The sequence below is a fragment of the Labeo rohita genome, chromosome 10 (assembly GCF_022985175.1).
Source record: "Labeo rohita strain BAU-BD-2019 chromosome 10, IGBB_LRoh.1.0, whole genome shotgun sequence".
In the NCBI taxonomy this organism is placed as follows: domain Eukaryota; kingdom Metazoa; phylum Chordata; class Actinopteri; order Cypriniformes; family Cyprinidae; genus Labeo; species Labeo rohita.
Genome location: NC_066878.1, coordinates 25,450,269 through 25,468,205, shown reverse-complemented (window position 1 = coordinate 25,468,205; position 17,937 = coordinate 25,450,269). Strand labels below are relative to the sequence as shown.

General features: G+C 32.8%; 1 protein-coding gene across 2 annotated transcripts in view; it reads right to left on the bottom strand.

Annotated features, from left to right (window-relative positions):
- Positions 1-17,937, bottom strand: part of unc5cb (unc-5 netrin receptor Cb) — a 245,875-nt gene that overhangs the window by 54,412 nt on the left and 173,526 nt on the right. For both annotated transcript variants that reach the window (XM_051121277.1, XM_051121278.1), the window contains exons 5-7: positions 12,333-12,513; positions 4,989-5,156; positions 3,220-3,384 (exon numbers count right to left, since the gene is read on the bottom strand). In XM_051121277.1, the coding sequence (XP_050977234.1) occupies positions 3,220-3,384; positions 4,989-5,156; positions 12,333-12,513 (514 nt within the window). The remainder of the gene's footprint in view (positions 1-3,219; positions 3,385-4,988; positions 5,157-12,332; positions 12,514-17,937) is intronic.

Sequence of the window (17,937 nt, the reverse complement as noted above, 5' to 3'; positions counted from 1 at the left end):
ACTGTATCTACATTAAAATAATTGGATAAACATATAATGCATTATAAATCCTCCCATGATGCATTGAAATGCAGTTTGTAAAACATTCCTGAAGTCAAAGAAGCATCAGACGCACACAGACGGACGGACGATTCCGCCGAGGCTCCGATCAATACTCCGATTAACACTCGCTCATCATTTATACGCCAAAATGAAACTGGTAATTAGATTCCTGATTATCATTAATGACGTTTGATTCAATCTGCTCTGCATCTCGGCGACCCCTGGCCATTTCATTTTCATGACCTAATCAAAATGAATAAGAAACTCCACGATTATTAAAACAGACAGACGCCGTTTCGCCCTCAACAAACGCATTTATTACTGGGGAAACGGTTTTGTTTTTGTGGTTGCAGTCAGCCTGACTTCTCCTTTTCAGAAGACTGATGAGAGAGAGAGAGAGAGAGAGAGAGCGAAGGGAGGATTAGCAGATAAACACAGGACGCGTCTCTTCAGAAGAGGGAAACATTTGGTTTCAAATCTCCTCTGGCCTTCACAACCTCTGCATGTATAATCAATGACAAACAGCAGAGACTCAAGTTACTGTTTCACTGGACGAACCAAACGGAAAAACACGGAAAGAGATGCCGTCCCGACCGCAGCTGGAACGCTCTGGATTTTCCCACCGAGCTGCTGGAGCAAATGCAAAGCCTTTGTCATCATTCACTCACTCTTTAAACTCGCACGCTGTGATTTTTACTGCTTCACTCAGCTCTTTTCGATGACCACTGCATGCTGCGATCCAAACAGACAAGAAACAACTATAACAGGAGTCTGCTGTTTTTTTTGTCCTTTATGGATCCTGACAGCTCACTACAGTATGTGCTTCTGTTGTATGGAAAAGAGCAGCGTGAACACTCAGCTAAACTACTTATTTTGTTTGGAATGGGAATAAATGATTAGATTTAGGTGAACTATCCTTTTAAATCCAGAGTTTTTTAATATGAGGGCCCAAAAAGAAAAAAAAAAAAAAAAGCTTGATTAATTAAATGTTTAATTATTTATTAAAAAAAAAAATATATATATATATATATATATATATATATATATATATAAACTTGAACCAAAATTGTATGAAAAGCTAAACTATTCTTTCTGTGTTTCACACAAGAAAGTCAGTCTACGGTTTTGAGATTATATGTTTAGGTTAACTATCACTTTAAATCAGAGTTTCCCAAACCTTTTATTACGAAGGGCCATAAATCAAACTTGATTGAGGGGCACTGGCCTAAAATAAACATTGCATTATATACACAATTAATAAAATAAAAAATATGTATTTTTATTCTTTTAAAAAAAAAATTCAACAGCTTTTGAATTAAGCTTTAAATATTAATTTAAATAATTTAAATAAAATTAATTAATAATTTAAATTATTATTAAATTATTATGTAATTTTTTTTTTAAACAAAGTTCACTTATATTAGTTTTTTTACATTAAGCAAATGAAACAAATAAAAAATAAAATAAAATAAAATAAAATAGTATGGAATAGAGCAGCATAAACATTCAACTAAACTATTTCTTCTTTTGTGTTTTACAAAAGAAAGTCAGTCTACAATTTTGAGATGACCCGTGCATGAGCAAATGATGGCAAAATGATTATTTTTAGGTGAACTATCACTTTAAATCAGTGTCCCAAACCTTTTATTACAAAGGAACAAAAATCTATTTATTTTTAAATTAAAAAAAAAAATGAATAGCTTTTTAATCAAGCTTTAAATTTTAATTAGCTTTTTAATTAATTGATAAAAAAAAACATTTGAATAAAAATAATTAATAATTAAACAAAAAATTATGTAAATTCTTTAACAATTCACTTATATTAGGTTTTACATTTCAATGCAAATAAAAAAATAATAATAAAATAAAACAAAAACAATAATAAAAATAATAATAAAATAAAATAAAAATAAAAATAAATAAAATAAAATAATTAACTGGAAACAAAATTGTATGGAAAAGAGCAGCATGAACACTCAATTATTTATTTTGTCAGTCTACAGTTTTGAGTGCGAGCAAATGACGACAAAATTATTTTTAGGTGAACTACCACTTTAAATCAAAGTTTCCCAAACCTTTAAAAACAAATGTTGCATTTTATCCAACTATATTAAAATATATTACATTTGAAACATTTTAAAATAATTAAACTTATTTTAATTGATTGATTATTTTTAATTTAATTAATTTATATGACCATTATTATTATTATTATTATTATTATTATTATTATTATTACTATTACTATTACTACTACTACATTTTAATGCAAAAATGAAACAAAAAAATACTAATAAGAATTGACGAGACGCCAAATCATTGGACAGATTTTTGTCATCTTTGCTTTAAATGAATGATTACAGAAGAATAAGAGCTGGAACAGGTTTTATCTTCTGTTTTTCCACTTACATGGGCTTAAAAGGTCTTCTGAAAGAGTGGAGGAATCATAAAACGGCTTGTCAACACGTATAATTGCCTTCACAAGAAAAACAGCTGAGAGTGAGTCTCAGCGGCTGTGATTTTCCTCTCTCTGACTCCTGCGCTTTTTAAAATAGGGTCTAAATCATAGTAATCATAGACGTGGAGCAATTATGAAACTTGTGTAAGTACGATATAATCACTTATCATTATTTTAAATATAGCAGCTGAAAGCCGGACGGCGTGTGGAGTTTCACATCACACAGACTATATTTACACCGACTGACAAAGACACGACATCTATCTCAAACCAACCCGTCAGACGGGGACACGAGCACACCGCAACGATCACGCTCTCTTTCAGTCTATAAAAACATAAATATCCCTAGAAAGCAAATATATGCAAGATAAGACTTGGTTTTAGAGAACAGAGTGAAGTTTATTTTTTTTATCCTATTATTTCTTCTAATTTTAGTCTAAAGCTCTGTGAATGTTGTTTGATTCACACTTTAAAAAAAAAAAAAAAAAAAAAAAACACTCTGGCAGTTTAAAAAAATAAACTTGAGGATGTTTTGATATTTTAACTGGAAAACGAAATAAGAACACTGATTTTTCGCTGTGAAAGACGGGTGGAGAGGGCGAAAGCGTATCTGAGGTGTGATATGGGATTTCTGGATGGTGAAAAGGCCTGTATTTGTGCTGTGAAGGGGGAAGAGGAGGAGGAGGAGGAAGAAGAGGAAGAGAAAGGGTGGCACTCACTCTGCATACAGAGCCCGTCTGTACAGTTCTTGGACTGCAGCACCGTTCCTTCACAGTCCTTGCCGCCATTTTTGGGGGCCGGAGCGCTGCACTCGCGCCGTCTCCAGTGAGTGCACTCCGTCCCACACGTCGACCACTTGCTCCACTCTGTCCACAGGCCGTCCACTACAGTAAACAACACATTCAATCAATGGACACTTGTCATTTACTTTTTCATTTATTTTTAAATGTTCAAATATTTAAAATATATATTTAAAAAATGTATATTTTGAAATTTTAAATGTACAGTAAAACGTGTTTGTTTCAATTCAAAGCAATTTTTAAATACCTTATTTGCTAAAATAAAAAAATAAAAGACTGCACTGATTTTGTGTTTAAATAATTTATATACCCCATTAAATCTGAATTATTTTACAAATACTAATTGTAAATTATTCAAATAATTATGCAAAGAAAAAATAAAATAAAAATATAATATAATGTAATATAATAATGTTTGAGACCACATTGAAAACATTTTTATATAAGGAGTTATTTATTCTATTCAACTTTAAAAAAAAAAAAAAAAAAAAAAAAATCTAATTGATACTCAAATTGTAAATTACTAAAATGTTATTAAATTGTATTTAACTGTAATTAATTAGGTTAAATGGAAAAAAGCTGATATAATATAATATAATATAATAATAAATATTTGAGACCACATTAATAATCATAATCATATTTACCCCCTAATTATTTCCTTTTTTACATAAAAAACAATAATAATAATAAAACTTGAGACCACATTAAAATGTGGGGTTTTAAAATGTAAATAAATATCTATCCTATTCAATACTAATTATTTAAATATTTACATAAATAAATAAATACTAATAATATTAACAATAACAACAAATACAAATAGTAAATTATTTAAATTATGCTGATAACAATTTGTAAAGAAAGAAGCGAAATAAAAATTATATTTAAATATAGCATTAATATAATATAATATAATATAATATAATATAATATAATATAATATAATATAAAGTAACATCTGAAACCACATTTTTAAAATGCAATATTTATTGTATTTAATCTTAATTATTTAAATATTTATGTTAATAATAATAATAATAATAATAATAATAATAATAATACTACAAATGCAAATTATAAATTAGTCAAATTATGCTGATAATAATTTAAATGAAAACATGCAATGTATAATAATCTAATATAATCTAATAGAATAGAATATAATAGAATATAGAACAACATAACATAATATAACATAATATATAATGATACCAACTTAAAATGAAAAAAGTTTAGTTCAAAATATAATGCAATATAATAAATCATAATATAGGCTTGAGAACCTTTTTTTTTTTTTTTTTTTTAACTAATGGGTGCAGCACACTATAGCTCATTTATGTAAGTACACCCAAAATTGTTCATACAGTGGACTACCAGTAAAACTGATACAAATTTGGGACCAAAAATGATTCAGACACTTTGACCTGACCGTGTTTTGCTTAAGTGTTTTTTCTTTAATTGCTAATATCACCTTTTTACACCACAGACTGAACAAAATGAAGCATTTTGGTCTGACTGTATTTAAAATATACATGGAATTAAATTTAAATGAATTTTTATTCAATTGTTACTCAATTTGTAAGTTACTCAAATGATTGCACTACATGGGCATTATCGGCATCAGTCAGCACTCTCTCTAAACACTGACATCTGAGACAGAAATGAAAACTCAAGTGTTGTCGTACCTGGACACAGCGGGTTACAGGCCAGTTTCTGGATGGCTTGACCCTCACAGATGGCTCCTCCGTTCAGAGGCGCGGGATTGGTGCAGCTGCGCGTCCTCTTCTGATAGCCCCGCCCACAGCGGCTGCTGCACACCGACCACTCCGTCCACGTCGACCAGCCGCCGTTCACTGCACCGGAAAACAGAGACGCGTCACGAGCGGAATGAATTACAAGCTACTCGCTCGCTTGTTTATTCATTGTGTCTGTGCCTTTGATGGAAAACGGAGTAAAAACAAACACTATCGCTAAGACTCATGGGAGTGTGCGTTCAGCAGCGCCGATTCCTCTCTCAATCACTCAGCGAACGCGATTCAAGAGGCTGAAGAGAGAGACGTGATTGTAGCTGTGATAGCCAAACATTCTCCGTTTATCACAAGCAGCAGTGATGAGCTCTTGAGCAGAACCAAAAGACACACTTAAACTCATAATTCACCCAAAATAAAGCTGCCGTCAGGCTGATAGAAACCTGCGCAACCTTGTTTCTTCAGTGGAACATGACAGGAGATCTTTAGCAGGATGTTTCCTTTCCGTCTAATGAAAGCTGACGGTGACTGAAGCCATACCAACAAATCAAAATGCATTAATATATGACTAAATATATGACTAATGACCTAGTTGACATCTGAAAGATGGAACACGCTTAAGTGCAAATCAGATATTTCTGTGACTTTTCAAAATCATTTTAAACGCAGTAACTTCAAAATAACAACTTTCGCCTTTCAAGGAAGTCATACAAGCTCGGAACTCATGATATGGAAACTTGTTTCCACCACAAAAAAAAAAAAAAAAAAAAAAAAAAAAAAAAAAAAAATAGTCTTTTTGTGAGTTTATCCCTCACAATCGTTTTTTGTATCACACAATTCAATTGTGAGTTTATATCTCACAATTTAGACTTTCGCAATCGTAGGTTTATTAATTGCGTTCACTTTTTAAATTCACTTTTTAATCACAACAGGGCTGGGCGATAATTCGATAACGATAATTTTCGCTATATAATTTTCCTCGATACAACGATATGAAGAGTTCGATAAACGTTCGATATAATTCTTATGTGCCAAAAGCGGAACGAAACAGCACGACTCATTTGAATCGCACCACACAGGCTGTTTATCCACTCGGACCAAGTTTAAACTGCCACGCTGGGCGAGCTTACTAGAGAAGATGCAGCACGGAAGCGCCTGGAAAAGCAGAGCGCGTCGCGACCACGTCGCTTCCGTTACGAGTGCAGCCGTCGCGCGCCTATATTTGAAATTACGAACTTGAACACGCAAAAGACACGATACGGGAACGGCTCCATCACGCGAGCACTAAACAGCGCCGTGAGATCCAGTGTGAAACACTTGAATTCAGCGATGAACACAAATGACTCTGAGATTCAAACTAGTTTAAAGCCGTGTGCAACGAGACAGTCAGAAGGCTTTTCAATCCACACATCGCCATCATTTACCATGGATTTACTGTAGTAACACTCACTGCACCATGGTATTGTGGCAGCAATGTGGGATATTCACACTGAATTTGATTACAGGAGTAATGGTATGTAATTGTAGTATGTATGTATTTGTGATGAAGCTATAGCATGTGTGCATTTATACCGAATGTTTTTAGACTACCGTTTTTCATACAAATAGGCTACCTATAAAACCATGTACTTATATTTTTACCATGGTATTGAGGTACCATTATGTGTGGTTTTAACTGTGTTAAATCATTTATCATGATTTAAAACATATGCTTGCTACTATGGGAGACCAATGCTTAATTAAAACTGTCAGAATAAATTGAACCATATAAAACTGAGGTTGTTACAATTTTTACAGATGTTACTGATTGATAATGAACAAAAAAGAAATACCTCTGCATCCTGAAGCTACTATCAAAAAAGTGATTATTATTATTATTATTATTATTATTATTATTATTATTATTATTATTATTATTATCATCATCATCATTATTTATCAGACAACCCAAAACCTGTATCTTGATTTGAAACAATATAACTCATTAGAACATGCAGAAATTCATTTTTCTATTTAGATATTTATTTTGTTAAAGAAAATTTATGGTCTGGTTTCTACAACTTTTACTTTGGATCAAAAATCTGACTTTAAACTTGAAAGAAATAGAGATTTGACATTTATTGTGATAATTATCGATATCGACTGATATGAAAACAATTATCGTGATAATTTTTTTGCCCATATCGCCCAGCCCTACCTCACAATTGTGAGTTTTTCAGTTCACTTTCTAATAATTGTGTTTATCTCACAATTTACAATTCAATCATGAGTTTATAGCTCACAATTTAGACTTTTTTTCTTACAATCGTGAGTTTTTCAAATTCAATTTTTCCCCTCACAATCATTTTTTTGTATCACACAATTGACAATTTAATCGTGAGTTTATCTCTTACAATTCAGACTTTCTTGCACTTTTGAGCTCATCACAATTCACTTTTTCCCCTTATAATCGTGTTTTTTTTTCTCCATACAATTCACAATTCAATTGGGTTTATATCTCAATTCACTTTTTCCTCACAATTGAGTTTTTCAATTCACTTTCTCACAAATGTGTTTATCTCACAATTCATGATTCACTTTTTCCCTCATAATCATGTTTTTTTCTCCATACAATTCACAACTCAATTTTGAGTTTATATCTTAAAATTCACTTTTTTTTCCCACAATTGTGCATTTATATCTTTACTTTTCTTTAAAATCGTGTTTATATCACAATCACAATTAAATCAGGAGTTTATTTTCACTATTCTGACCTTTTATTTCAATTCATTTTTTCCCCTCACAACTGTTTATCTCACAATTTACAATTCAATTGTGAATTTATAGCACACAATTCAGACTTTTTTCCTCATAATCGTGGGTTTACAACAAATCACTTTTTTTTCACAATCTTGTTTATATCTCAAAAATAAAGAGTACAGTTTATCTCTCACAATTTAGATTTTTTTTCTGACAATTTGATTTTTCTGCAGAATCATGAGTTTCTCACCATTCAGACATTTGTTCACAATTGTGTTTATATATGTTTATTTAACTTTTTTCTTGCAATTGCAAGATTGTATCTCACAATTTAGTCTCGTCTGGCAGTTGTGCAAAAGTTTATAAATGTATTTATTTTTTGATTAACTTTAAGAAGCAATTGTTTTTTACAAAATCGTGGATTTGCTCCTCATTCTTCTGTTGTGGAGATGATGATGGAGTTTGTACCATGATCCGGTTCCAATCAGAACACGTCCGTCCGTGTGTCTGAACTTCCTCTGACACGCGTGTGTGTGATGGAGCTGCTCTGGAGGATGGATTGTGGTTCATTTCTTCTGTGGATGAGCTGAGATCAAAGCGCTCGTCCTCCCAGTCTGCGTTTAGGCCTGAATGAGCAGGCGAGGGATTGTGGCCTTTTGTCTCCAGAAATCCATCACAGATTTAGTTTCCCCGGGATTCATCCGAACCACACGTGGTGAGCGTTTCTCTTGTCTTTCATCTCGGGACAGTAAGTCAGAAGTGTAGGGTGATAATGGACAGAAAGAGCTCAGAATAGCGTCAGTGTGTTAATCTGGTGAGTGAGAGTGGTTTAGTATGTCAGCGGTGAGGGACGGGAGGTGAAATTCAAGCCCGATGACATCATCAGCGCCCCTGCGCCAACATCATCCTGAGAGCAGCTCGCGTCACCACAGAACAGAAGATTACATCGACACGAAAAAGCTGCCACGTACAATCACTCCTCACCTACACACGAAAACCAGAATTATGCTTCTTCTGCACAATGCTAATAGTAAGAAGCACCATACAATAACAAAGTACCATACAGTATCATAAAATCACTGATTTGTGAGCTCCCTTTCAAATCATAAGTGTACACATAAATACATTTAAATTAATTTAAATTAATTTAAATAATTAAGCTAATAGAATACAAATTAAGTAAAACAAAACAAATATAATGCAAAATAAATATGAATAAATAAAGTCCAAGCATCTATTCATTCATCCAACCAACCCTTTATCCATCCATCCATCTACATCTATGCATCCATCCATCCAACCATTCGTCCGTCCATCAATCTGTCCATCTGCCCATCAATCCATCTATCTACCCATTTATAAATCCATTCATCCATCCATCCAACCATCAGTCCCTCATCCATCCACCCATCCATTTATGAATCATCAATATGTCCATCCATTCATCATCCAAACCATCCATCAATCCACCCATATGTCTATCCATCCACCCAGCCATACGTCCATCCATTAATCTGTCCATCCATCAGCCACCAATCTGTTCATCAATCTGTCCGTCCGTCCATCAACCCATCCATCCCTCAATCTGTCCATCCGTCCATCCATCAATCTGCTGTGTCCATCCATCCATCCATCTGTCCGTCTGCCCAATCAGCCCATCAATCCATCCATCCATCAATCCATCAGTCCATCCATCCCATGTCCATCCATCAGTCTGCCGTCCGTCCATCCATCAATCTGTTCGTCCATCCATCCATCCATCTGTCTGCCCATCAATCCGTACATCCATCCATCCATCCATCCATCCGTCAATCCATTAGTCCATCCATCCATCCATTCATCCATCCATCAGTCCACCATCCATCCATCCATCAACCTGCCCGTCCGTCCGTCCGTCCGTCCATCCGTCCATCCGTCCGTCCATCCGTCCATCCATCCATCCATCCATCCATCCATCCATCCATCAGTCCGCCATCCGTCCATCCATCAACCTGTCCGTCCATCCGTCCATCCATCCATCCGGCCATCAATCCATCCATTCCTAAGTCCATCCATCCGTTCACCCATCAATCAGTCCATCCATCCATCCATCAATCTGTCCGTCTGTTCATCCGTCCATTCCTCCTTCCAACCATCCATTCACCCATTAATCCGTCCATCCGTCAATCCATCCTTCCGTCCATCCATCCATCAATCTGTCCATCCATCCATCCATTTATCTGGCCATCAATCCATCCATTCCTCCGCCCATCCATCTATCCGTCTGTCCATCCATCAATCTGGCCATCCGTCCATCTGTCTGGCCATCAATCCGTCCAGTCCTCCGTCCATCCATCCATCCATTTACCCATCAATCCGTCCATTCGTTCATCTGACCATTAATCCGTCCATTCCTCCGTCCGTCCATCCATCCATCCATCAATCTGTCCACCCATCAAACCATTCATCCAACCTTTTAAACAAAAATTAATCACGCCAACATTTAAAGTTCATATTCAAAAACTGTGCTTTCCTAGTGAAAACAAAATAATTTATAATAAATTCTTTGAATTCTAGTTCCTTATATTCAAATCCAAAATGCAATTCTGCATTAGTTTGCCACTTCAGTTCACATTCAGAGCTGAACTGGAATTGATGTCATTCCTCAATTCAGTTCTGACTGGCGTACAACATAAGTGTGAGTAAATGATGAAGTGTTTTCATTTCTAGGTGAACCCTTCATTTAAAGAGGTGTCCCGTCACACTCGAGCAGGCCGTCCTATTACCCACTAAACCAACGACCGAGCTCAACCAGCCACCGTTTCCTTACGGCGCAAACCGCTTTTCAGGCTAGAATGGCGAGCGCTTATAATTACAACAGCTTCACGACAAGGAAGAGAAGTCAATTTATTACAGCGCGGAAGAGCGAAACATCTGTTTGCCAGATCTGGGATTGCATCTGTAGGGAAAACAGTAAGCGATCGCAGCAGGTGGGCTGTTTTCACTTGTTGAAGAGCTCCTGAAAGACTCGTCTACGCATACCGCAGGTGCCGAGGTGCGACTTCACAAACCGTCAGCCCGTGAAAGTGTTGCATTTGCGTTCGAGGGGAAAAATTTACACCACGTTATTCTTTCAACACTCAAAGAGGCGGCAGCGGCGGCGGGTTAAAACGCTTCCAACTTGTCAGCGCGGCTTTCTGTTCTTAAGAGCAACATTTTCCAGCTCCAGGGATTTTCACAGCAAGAATCGACCAAAAGGAAACTTCAGAGACGAACTGTTGCGCGATGAAGGAAACGCAAGCTACCAAAGCAGCTGGTCAAAGTTTTGCATCAGTTTTAGATGCAGACTTTGTCTTTGTGTTGGTGCTACAGAAAGATGATCAGGATTTCAAGGTGAAACACTGAATCAGTTTCAGTGAAATACAAACCACTCCAAAACTTTAGCAAATATAATTAAATTCAAAATCAAAAAACCCACCTAGCAATCACCTAAAACACCCAATAAATAAATAAAAACAAAAAATACAAATAAATAAAACACCCAGCAACCACTCAAACCACCCTATTAAAAATAAACATAAATATAAATAAAAATACAGATAAAGATAAATACATAAAATAAACGCCTAGCAAACACTCAAAGTACCTTTAAAAAACTAAACATAAATTTAAAAATAAAAATAATTACATAAAACAACACCTGGCAACCACTCAAAACACCCTAGAAAGCACATAGCAATGGACTGTACACCACTCCAAAAACATAAAAAAAAAATATATTAATAAATAAAATCAAACAAAAACAAATAATAAATAATTCAATAAAACACAAATAAAACACCCAGCAACTCAACCTTAAAGGAAAATAAATATAAATTAAAAAATACAAACAAATAAATAAAACAAAAATCTGGCAACCACTCAAAACACTCTAGCAACCACTCCAAAAACCTAACAAAATAATATAAATAAATAAAAATATAACAAACAAACAAAAAATAAAATAAAATAACCACCCAGCAACCACCTGAAACACCCTATAAATAAAAAAATAATACAAAATAAAATACAATACAAATATATAAAATAAATACCTAGCAACCACCTAAATCACCCAATAAATAAATAAAATAAATTAACAAAATATAAACAAACACACAAACACATGGCAACCACCCAAAACAACTTATACTGTAAATAAAAAATAACAACAGAAGTAAATAAATAAAATACAAATAAATAAATACCTAGCAACCACATAGCAACAGGCTACTCCAAAAACCTAAGCAAAATAAACAAAAAACATTGCAACCACACAGCAATGCTCTACAAACCTCTCTAAAAGCCTTAGCAACAACTCCAGCATTGTGTCAGTGAGTTCAGCAAAGACAAACACCACCCACATTTTCTTTATAAAGCATAGAAGTCTACTTTTACAAATCAAAAATACTGACTGTCTGAGGTCAAACTCTTACTGTCTCTACAACTCAGCTCATGTAGAGACAGTAAGAACAGCTCTGTGCTCGTGTAGCTGCGTTTCATTAAGTGCGTGACGAGACTGACCGTAGACGATGACGGTGGCCGTGGTGCTCCGGCGTTTGGCCACGATGTTCTTGGCGACGCAGGTGTAGTTGGCGGTGTCGGACAGACGGGCCTGTTTGATGATCAGGTTGTGGTCGATGGTGATGTAGAAGTTCCTGTCGTCGGCGGGGTCGATGATTTCCTCGTTCTTCAGCCACTCCACCTGCAAACACACAAACAGGGTTCAGACGCTCATCCGGCCTCCATCCATAAATCACAGCGACAGATTTACAGGCGGCTTTCCGCTTATTACTCTTCAATAAAGTCAGAAGTGTTGATGTGCGTGCAAAAGCTCTATAAAGCATCAATATCCATCACGTTCGCTCTTTATTCGCCCTGAAACTGTACTTCGGTAAGTGCTTTAAGGCTCTTTGACCTTTATTATGAGCTTCCTGTTTCCAAACGGCCTCCATATTGAACAAGAGGTCAGATTAGCAGAGAAAGGGACTGTTTTAAAGCCGTTTGACTGTAAATCATGCAGATCTTCCTTTAGTTTGGCAGCGCTCTGCTTTCACTGCTCTCAGGAGAGCCATTGGACAGATCTGAGATCAGCAGAGGAAGAAACGTGACCGACCAATCACAGCTGATGAGGGAGGCTTTCATACCAGACACCTAGCAACCACCAAAAACACCCTAGCAATCACACAGCAACGCAGTACAAACCACTCCAAAAACAAACAAACAAATATTGTTCTGGTTTTTATTTTTATTTAGATATTTTATTTTACGTTTTTCTTTTATTCCATGTGTACTCCTTGCAAAAAAAGAATAGATAATAAAAAATAAACAAAATGAAAAATAAATAAATAAAATACATACAAATATTACTAATAAATAAATAAATACAAATAAATAAATAAATATAAAATAATGAATTTTTCAAACTAAATAAATACAAAATAAATATAGCAATGGACAACAAACCAGTCTAAAATGGTCAGCTGCCAAATAAATAAATAATTTAATTAATTACTAGGAACCACCTAAAAACACCCTAGAGAACACATCAATAGACTACAAACCATTGCAAAATCCCTAGCAAATAAAACAAAATACAGATAAATAACTGAATAAATACTAATAAATAAATAAACCAACATCCACCTAAAACTTATAAAAAAAAAAAAAAAAAAAATAAATATTAATTTAAAAAAATAAATAAACATCAAGAAACAAACAAATATATAAATATTGTTCTGTTTTTTATTTTTATTTATCTGTTTTATTTTATTTCACATGCATGCCTTGCAAAAAAATAAAAAACAAATAAATAAAATGAAAAATAAATTAATAAAAATACACAAATACTACTACTACTAAAAAAAAAAAAAAAAAAAAAAAAAAACACTTTTAAAACAACATAAATGCAAAATAAATATAGCAATGGACTACAAACCACTCCAAAACTGTCAGCTGCCTAAATTAATGAATTAATTACTAGGAACCAAAAAACACCATATCAATAGCCTAAAAAAAAACATTGCAAAATCCCTAGCAAATAAAACAGCATCCACCTAAAACAAATTTATAAAACAGAATAAATCTGGAAACTACTCAAAAAAACATCCTTTAAAAAAATAATGATAATTAAAAAAAAAAAAAAAAAAAAAAAAAAAAAAATTAAATCCAAATAAATAAACAGAAATTAAAGAAATTGTAAAAATAAATAAATACAAAATAAATACAAATGTGTGACTACAAATCACTCCAAAAAAATGTCAGCTAAATAAATAAATTCCTAGAAACCACCTAAAACATTTGAGCGATTACTCCTTAGCAATGAAAACAAAATACAGATAAATTATAATTGAATAAATATTATTAAATAACCACACAGCGAAACACTACCAAATTGTCGCAAACAAACATACATAAATTTAATAAATAAATAAAAATAAACAAATAAACTAAATGAACAAAAAACAAAACAATAATATATTAAATATATAAATAAATAAATAGAAGATATATGTAATACTGACTGTGTGAGGTTAAACTGAACCGAAAATCAAATAATAAACACTTTAAATAAGATCAACTAGAGACAATAAGAACTAGAAGCATTTGTACGCGTTTCACACACAGAAAATAAAAACTAAAGATGAAATCCGAATTTGTTCTGCTGCTGATTTCGGGTTGAAATCAGAGATGTTTTGCAGAGAGAGTCTTACTGAAGCCGAAATCCTCATCAAATGAGCTGAAATGCATAATAAACAACAGAGACGCACAGACGGGCGGAGGAGAATTAAGACGCAGAATGATGAATTATTTCTCATAATTTGATTTATGCTTCCTCTAAAAATAACTTGATGGCTTCCTGCTCTCATTAAAGGACTCGTCTGCTGATAAAAACTAAGTATTGCATATGATGTGCAATTTTCCTTTTTATCGTCTTCCATTACGGTTTATTAATATTTAACGAGTTGGCCGTGTGTGTGTGGGTCGAGCGGTCAGAACGGCGTACGCTCAGATATCTAATAATCCCTCTGATATCACCGGACCCATCCGTTCCCATTCCGAACCGAACCGAAGCGAACGGACAAACGCAGAGGCGCCGCGGGACACGCCGCCAATGCGATTCCACCGAGTTGATGTGTCTTTATCATCAATCCTGTGATGTAATCAGAGAAATGCTGCCATTGAGAGACGCAGAAGACAAAAAAATCAATGCGGATTACCCACAAATCCACTGGGCTCTCGGCCTGCCAAGGTGATTATATGTGGCCCTCAAATGACTGAAACAAACAGCCAAATAAAAGTGTGTTTATGATGGAGCTGCGCTGCAGATGATGTTCGTTTAGTGGCGGCCCCTGAGAGACACGAGTGTCTGTTCAGTCCAGAGAGACACACATCCATTTAGTCATTTAGTTAATGAGTGAAGCTCATGAAAACATGTAAAAATCACATGAAAATCAGGAGAAAACAACAAAGAATTATGTTGTGCGTGAGGATAAATAAAGCTTCTTTAAGACATTTCATGACAATTAAACACTAACAATGCATTATTTAAATATTAAATAATAATTATTGTTTATTTATTTATTTATTGTTAATATGGGAAAATAACACATTATTTGAACGGTAAAAAACAAAAACAATAAATAATAAAATAATACAAATATAAGTTTATTTATATCACTGACAAAGTTTTTTTTAAATAATAATAATAATAATAATAATTTTATTTATGCATTCATTTATTGTGAATATGGGAAAAGTGCATTATTTAAATGGTAAATAAAAGAACAATAAATAATAATAAAAGAACAAAAAAATATATCACTGATAAAAGTTCTCTTAATAATAATAATAATAATAATAATAATAATAAATTACACATTTATTGTTAAATGAGAAAGCATAATCAGAATGGGAAATAATAAAAATGATTATGAGATTTTTTTAAATCAATTACATTACTTATTTAACAACAACAGCAACATTATAGGCTTTAAATAAATGAAGTTATTTAATGACAATACAAATAATAATAATAATAATAAAAATATTATACTAACAATAAGTATTAATAATAATAGTAATAATAATAATAATAATAATAATACGGTATAATAGTAATGCATTATTTTAATGGCAATTATTAATAATAAAAATATAAGCTTTATCTCAATAAAAAGTTATTTTATAATAATAATAACAACAACAACAACAACAACAAAAACTATACAATTATTGTTAACATGGAAATAATTATTTAAATAGCTAATAATAACAAATAATAAATAAATAAAATACATTACTTTAATTTCATTAAATGATTACTAGAAAGTGAATTTGATAATGGTGCTGGTTTAAATAAAGTAATGCAAGTTCATCAGAGTAGCTGACAGTAGTTTGACAGGTTTGGACTCTCAGTGGATCATCTGCAGCTTCCTAACAGAGCGCGGCTGAACTGCAGTGCATCTGGAGCAGAGCGACGGGACGGTTACCAGGAAACAGCAGACTCAAGCAGACACATATTGGGTTTCCTAAAGTGATTTTCCACTCTATCCATTTATACAGTGGAGTGCCGGGCATCACGGGTGAAAGTGGAGAACCGAAGGCAGCCATTCAAATCAGCGTAAACATGAGAGCTCGTCATCCACTACAAATAAAGCTGCAGGTGATCAGTCAAACTATTCAAATCGCTGACGGTAGTCAAAAGCTGCAGGAATGAGACGTGTAATCCAACATGTGCTCACTTATCAAATACTGTGGTTAAACATTCATTAGAAACAAAATGTCTAAAAACAATCATTCAGAAAATCTGCTTAATGCAACCAGCACTGCAGAAATCACACTTCAGCTCAGTGATCAATACCAGTGTGTGTCAAAACTTTAACCATGTTCTAATAAAATCAATGAAAGCTACAAATAAGCTCAAAAATAAATTAAGTGTTAAATGAAGTGGTCCATACTATTATAAGAAGTATATTTGTATTTTATTTCAAGTAACTATTGATAATGTTAGTAACCTAAATTTTCTATGCTATTCTTATATTTTATTAAAAAAATAATAACACATTTTAAAAAACAAGCAAAACAAACAAACATATATATATTCATTTCTTTTATTTTTTTACTTTAAATAAAAACATTTAAATTTCAATTTTTTAAGTTTTAGTAATTTAGTTAATGAGTGACTCATGAAAACGTGTAAAAATCACTTGAAAATCAGAAGAAAGCAACTTAGAATTGTGCAAGAGGATAAAAAAAGCTTCGACTTATGACATTTATTTCATGACAATTAAATATGTTCCTTCAAATTCATATTACTGTAGTCAAAAAATGAATATTCTATATTAATAATTCATTTCATTTCAATTATTATTATTATTATTATTAAATTATTTATTTATTGTTAATATGGGAAAATAATGCATTAATCGAATGATAAATAAAAACAAAAAATAAAAACAATAAGTAATAAAATAATAAAAATATAAGCTTATGTATATCACTGATAAAGTAATTTATATATATATATATATATATATATATATATATATATATATATATATATATATATATATACATATATATATATACACACACTTTATTATTTTTATATTTGACATTTTTTTTTTAAAAAAAATTACAATTACATTCATTTTTTAAAGTTTTTTATCATTTTCTTGCATCTTGCTCTTTTAGTTTTTTTTTTTAAATTGTCTATATAGTTTTTTTTTTCCAGTTTAAGTTATTTCATTACTTAACTAATATTAGTCATTTTAGGAATTTAAGTTTTTAAAATTAGAAATGCAATTTTTCACATTTTTATTTCAAGTAATTTTTATTATAACATATTTTCAATACATTTTTAAAAATGTATTATTTATTTATTTATTTTCACAATTTTACGGGGGTTTAGTTTTGGTTAACAGTAATAACTCCAGTCTGTGTTTCTAATGGTCAGTGTGTGTGATGGACTGATGCTCCTCTAATAGCTGTAGTTCACGTGTGTCTGTGCTGAAGTGTTATGATGAGCTAAACATAGAGCTGAAGATCAGCCAATCCACACATACTTCAACACACCAAACACGCGTGAACACAGAAAAACCTGTCTCTTTCTCTCCGCTCACCGTCT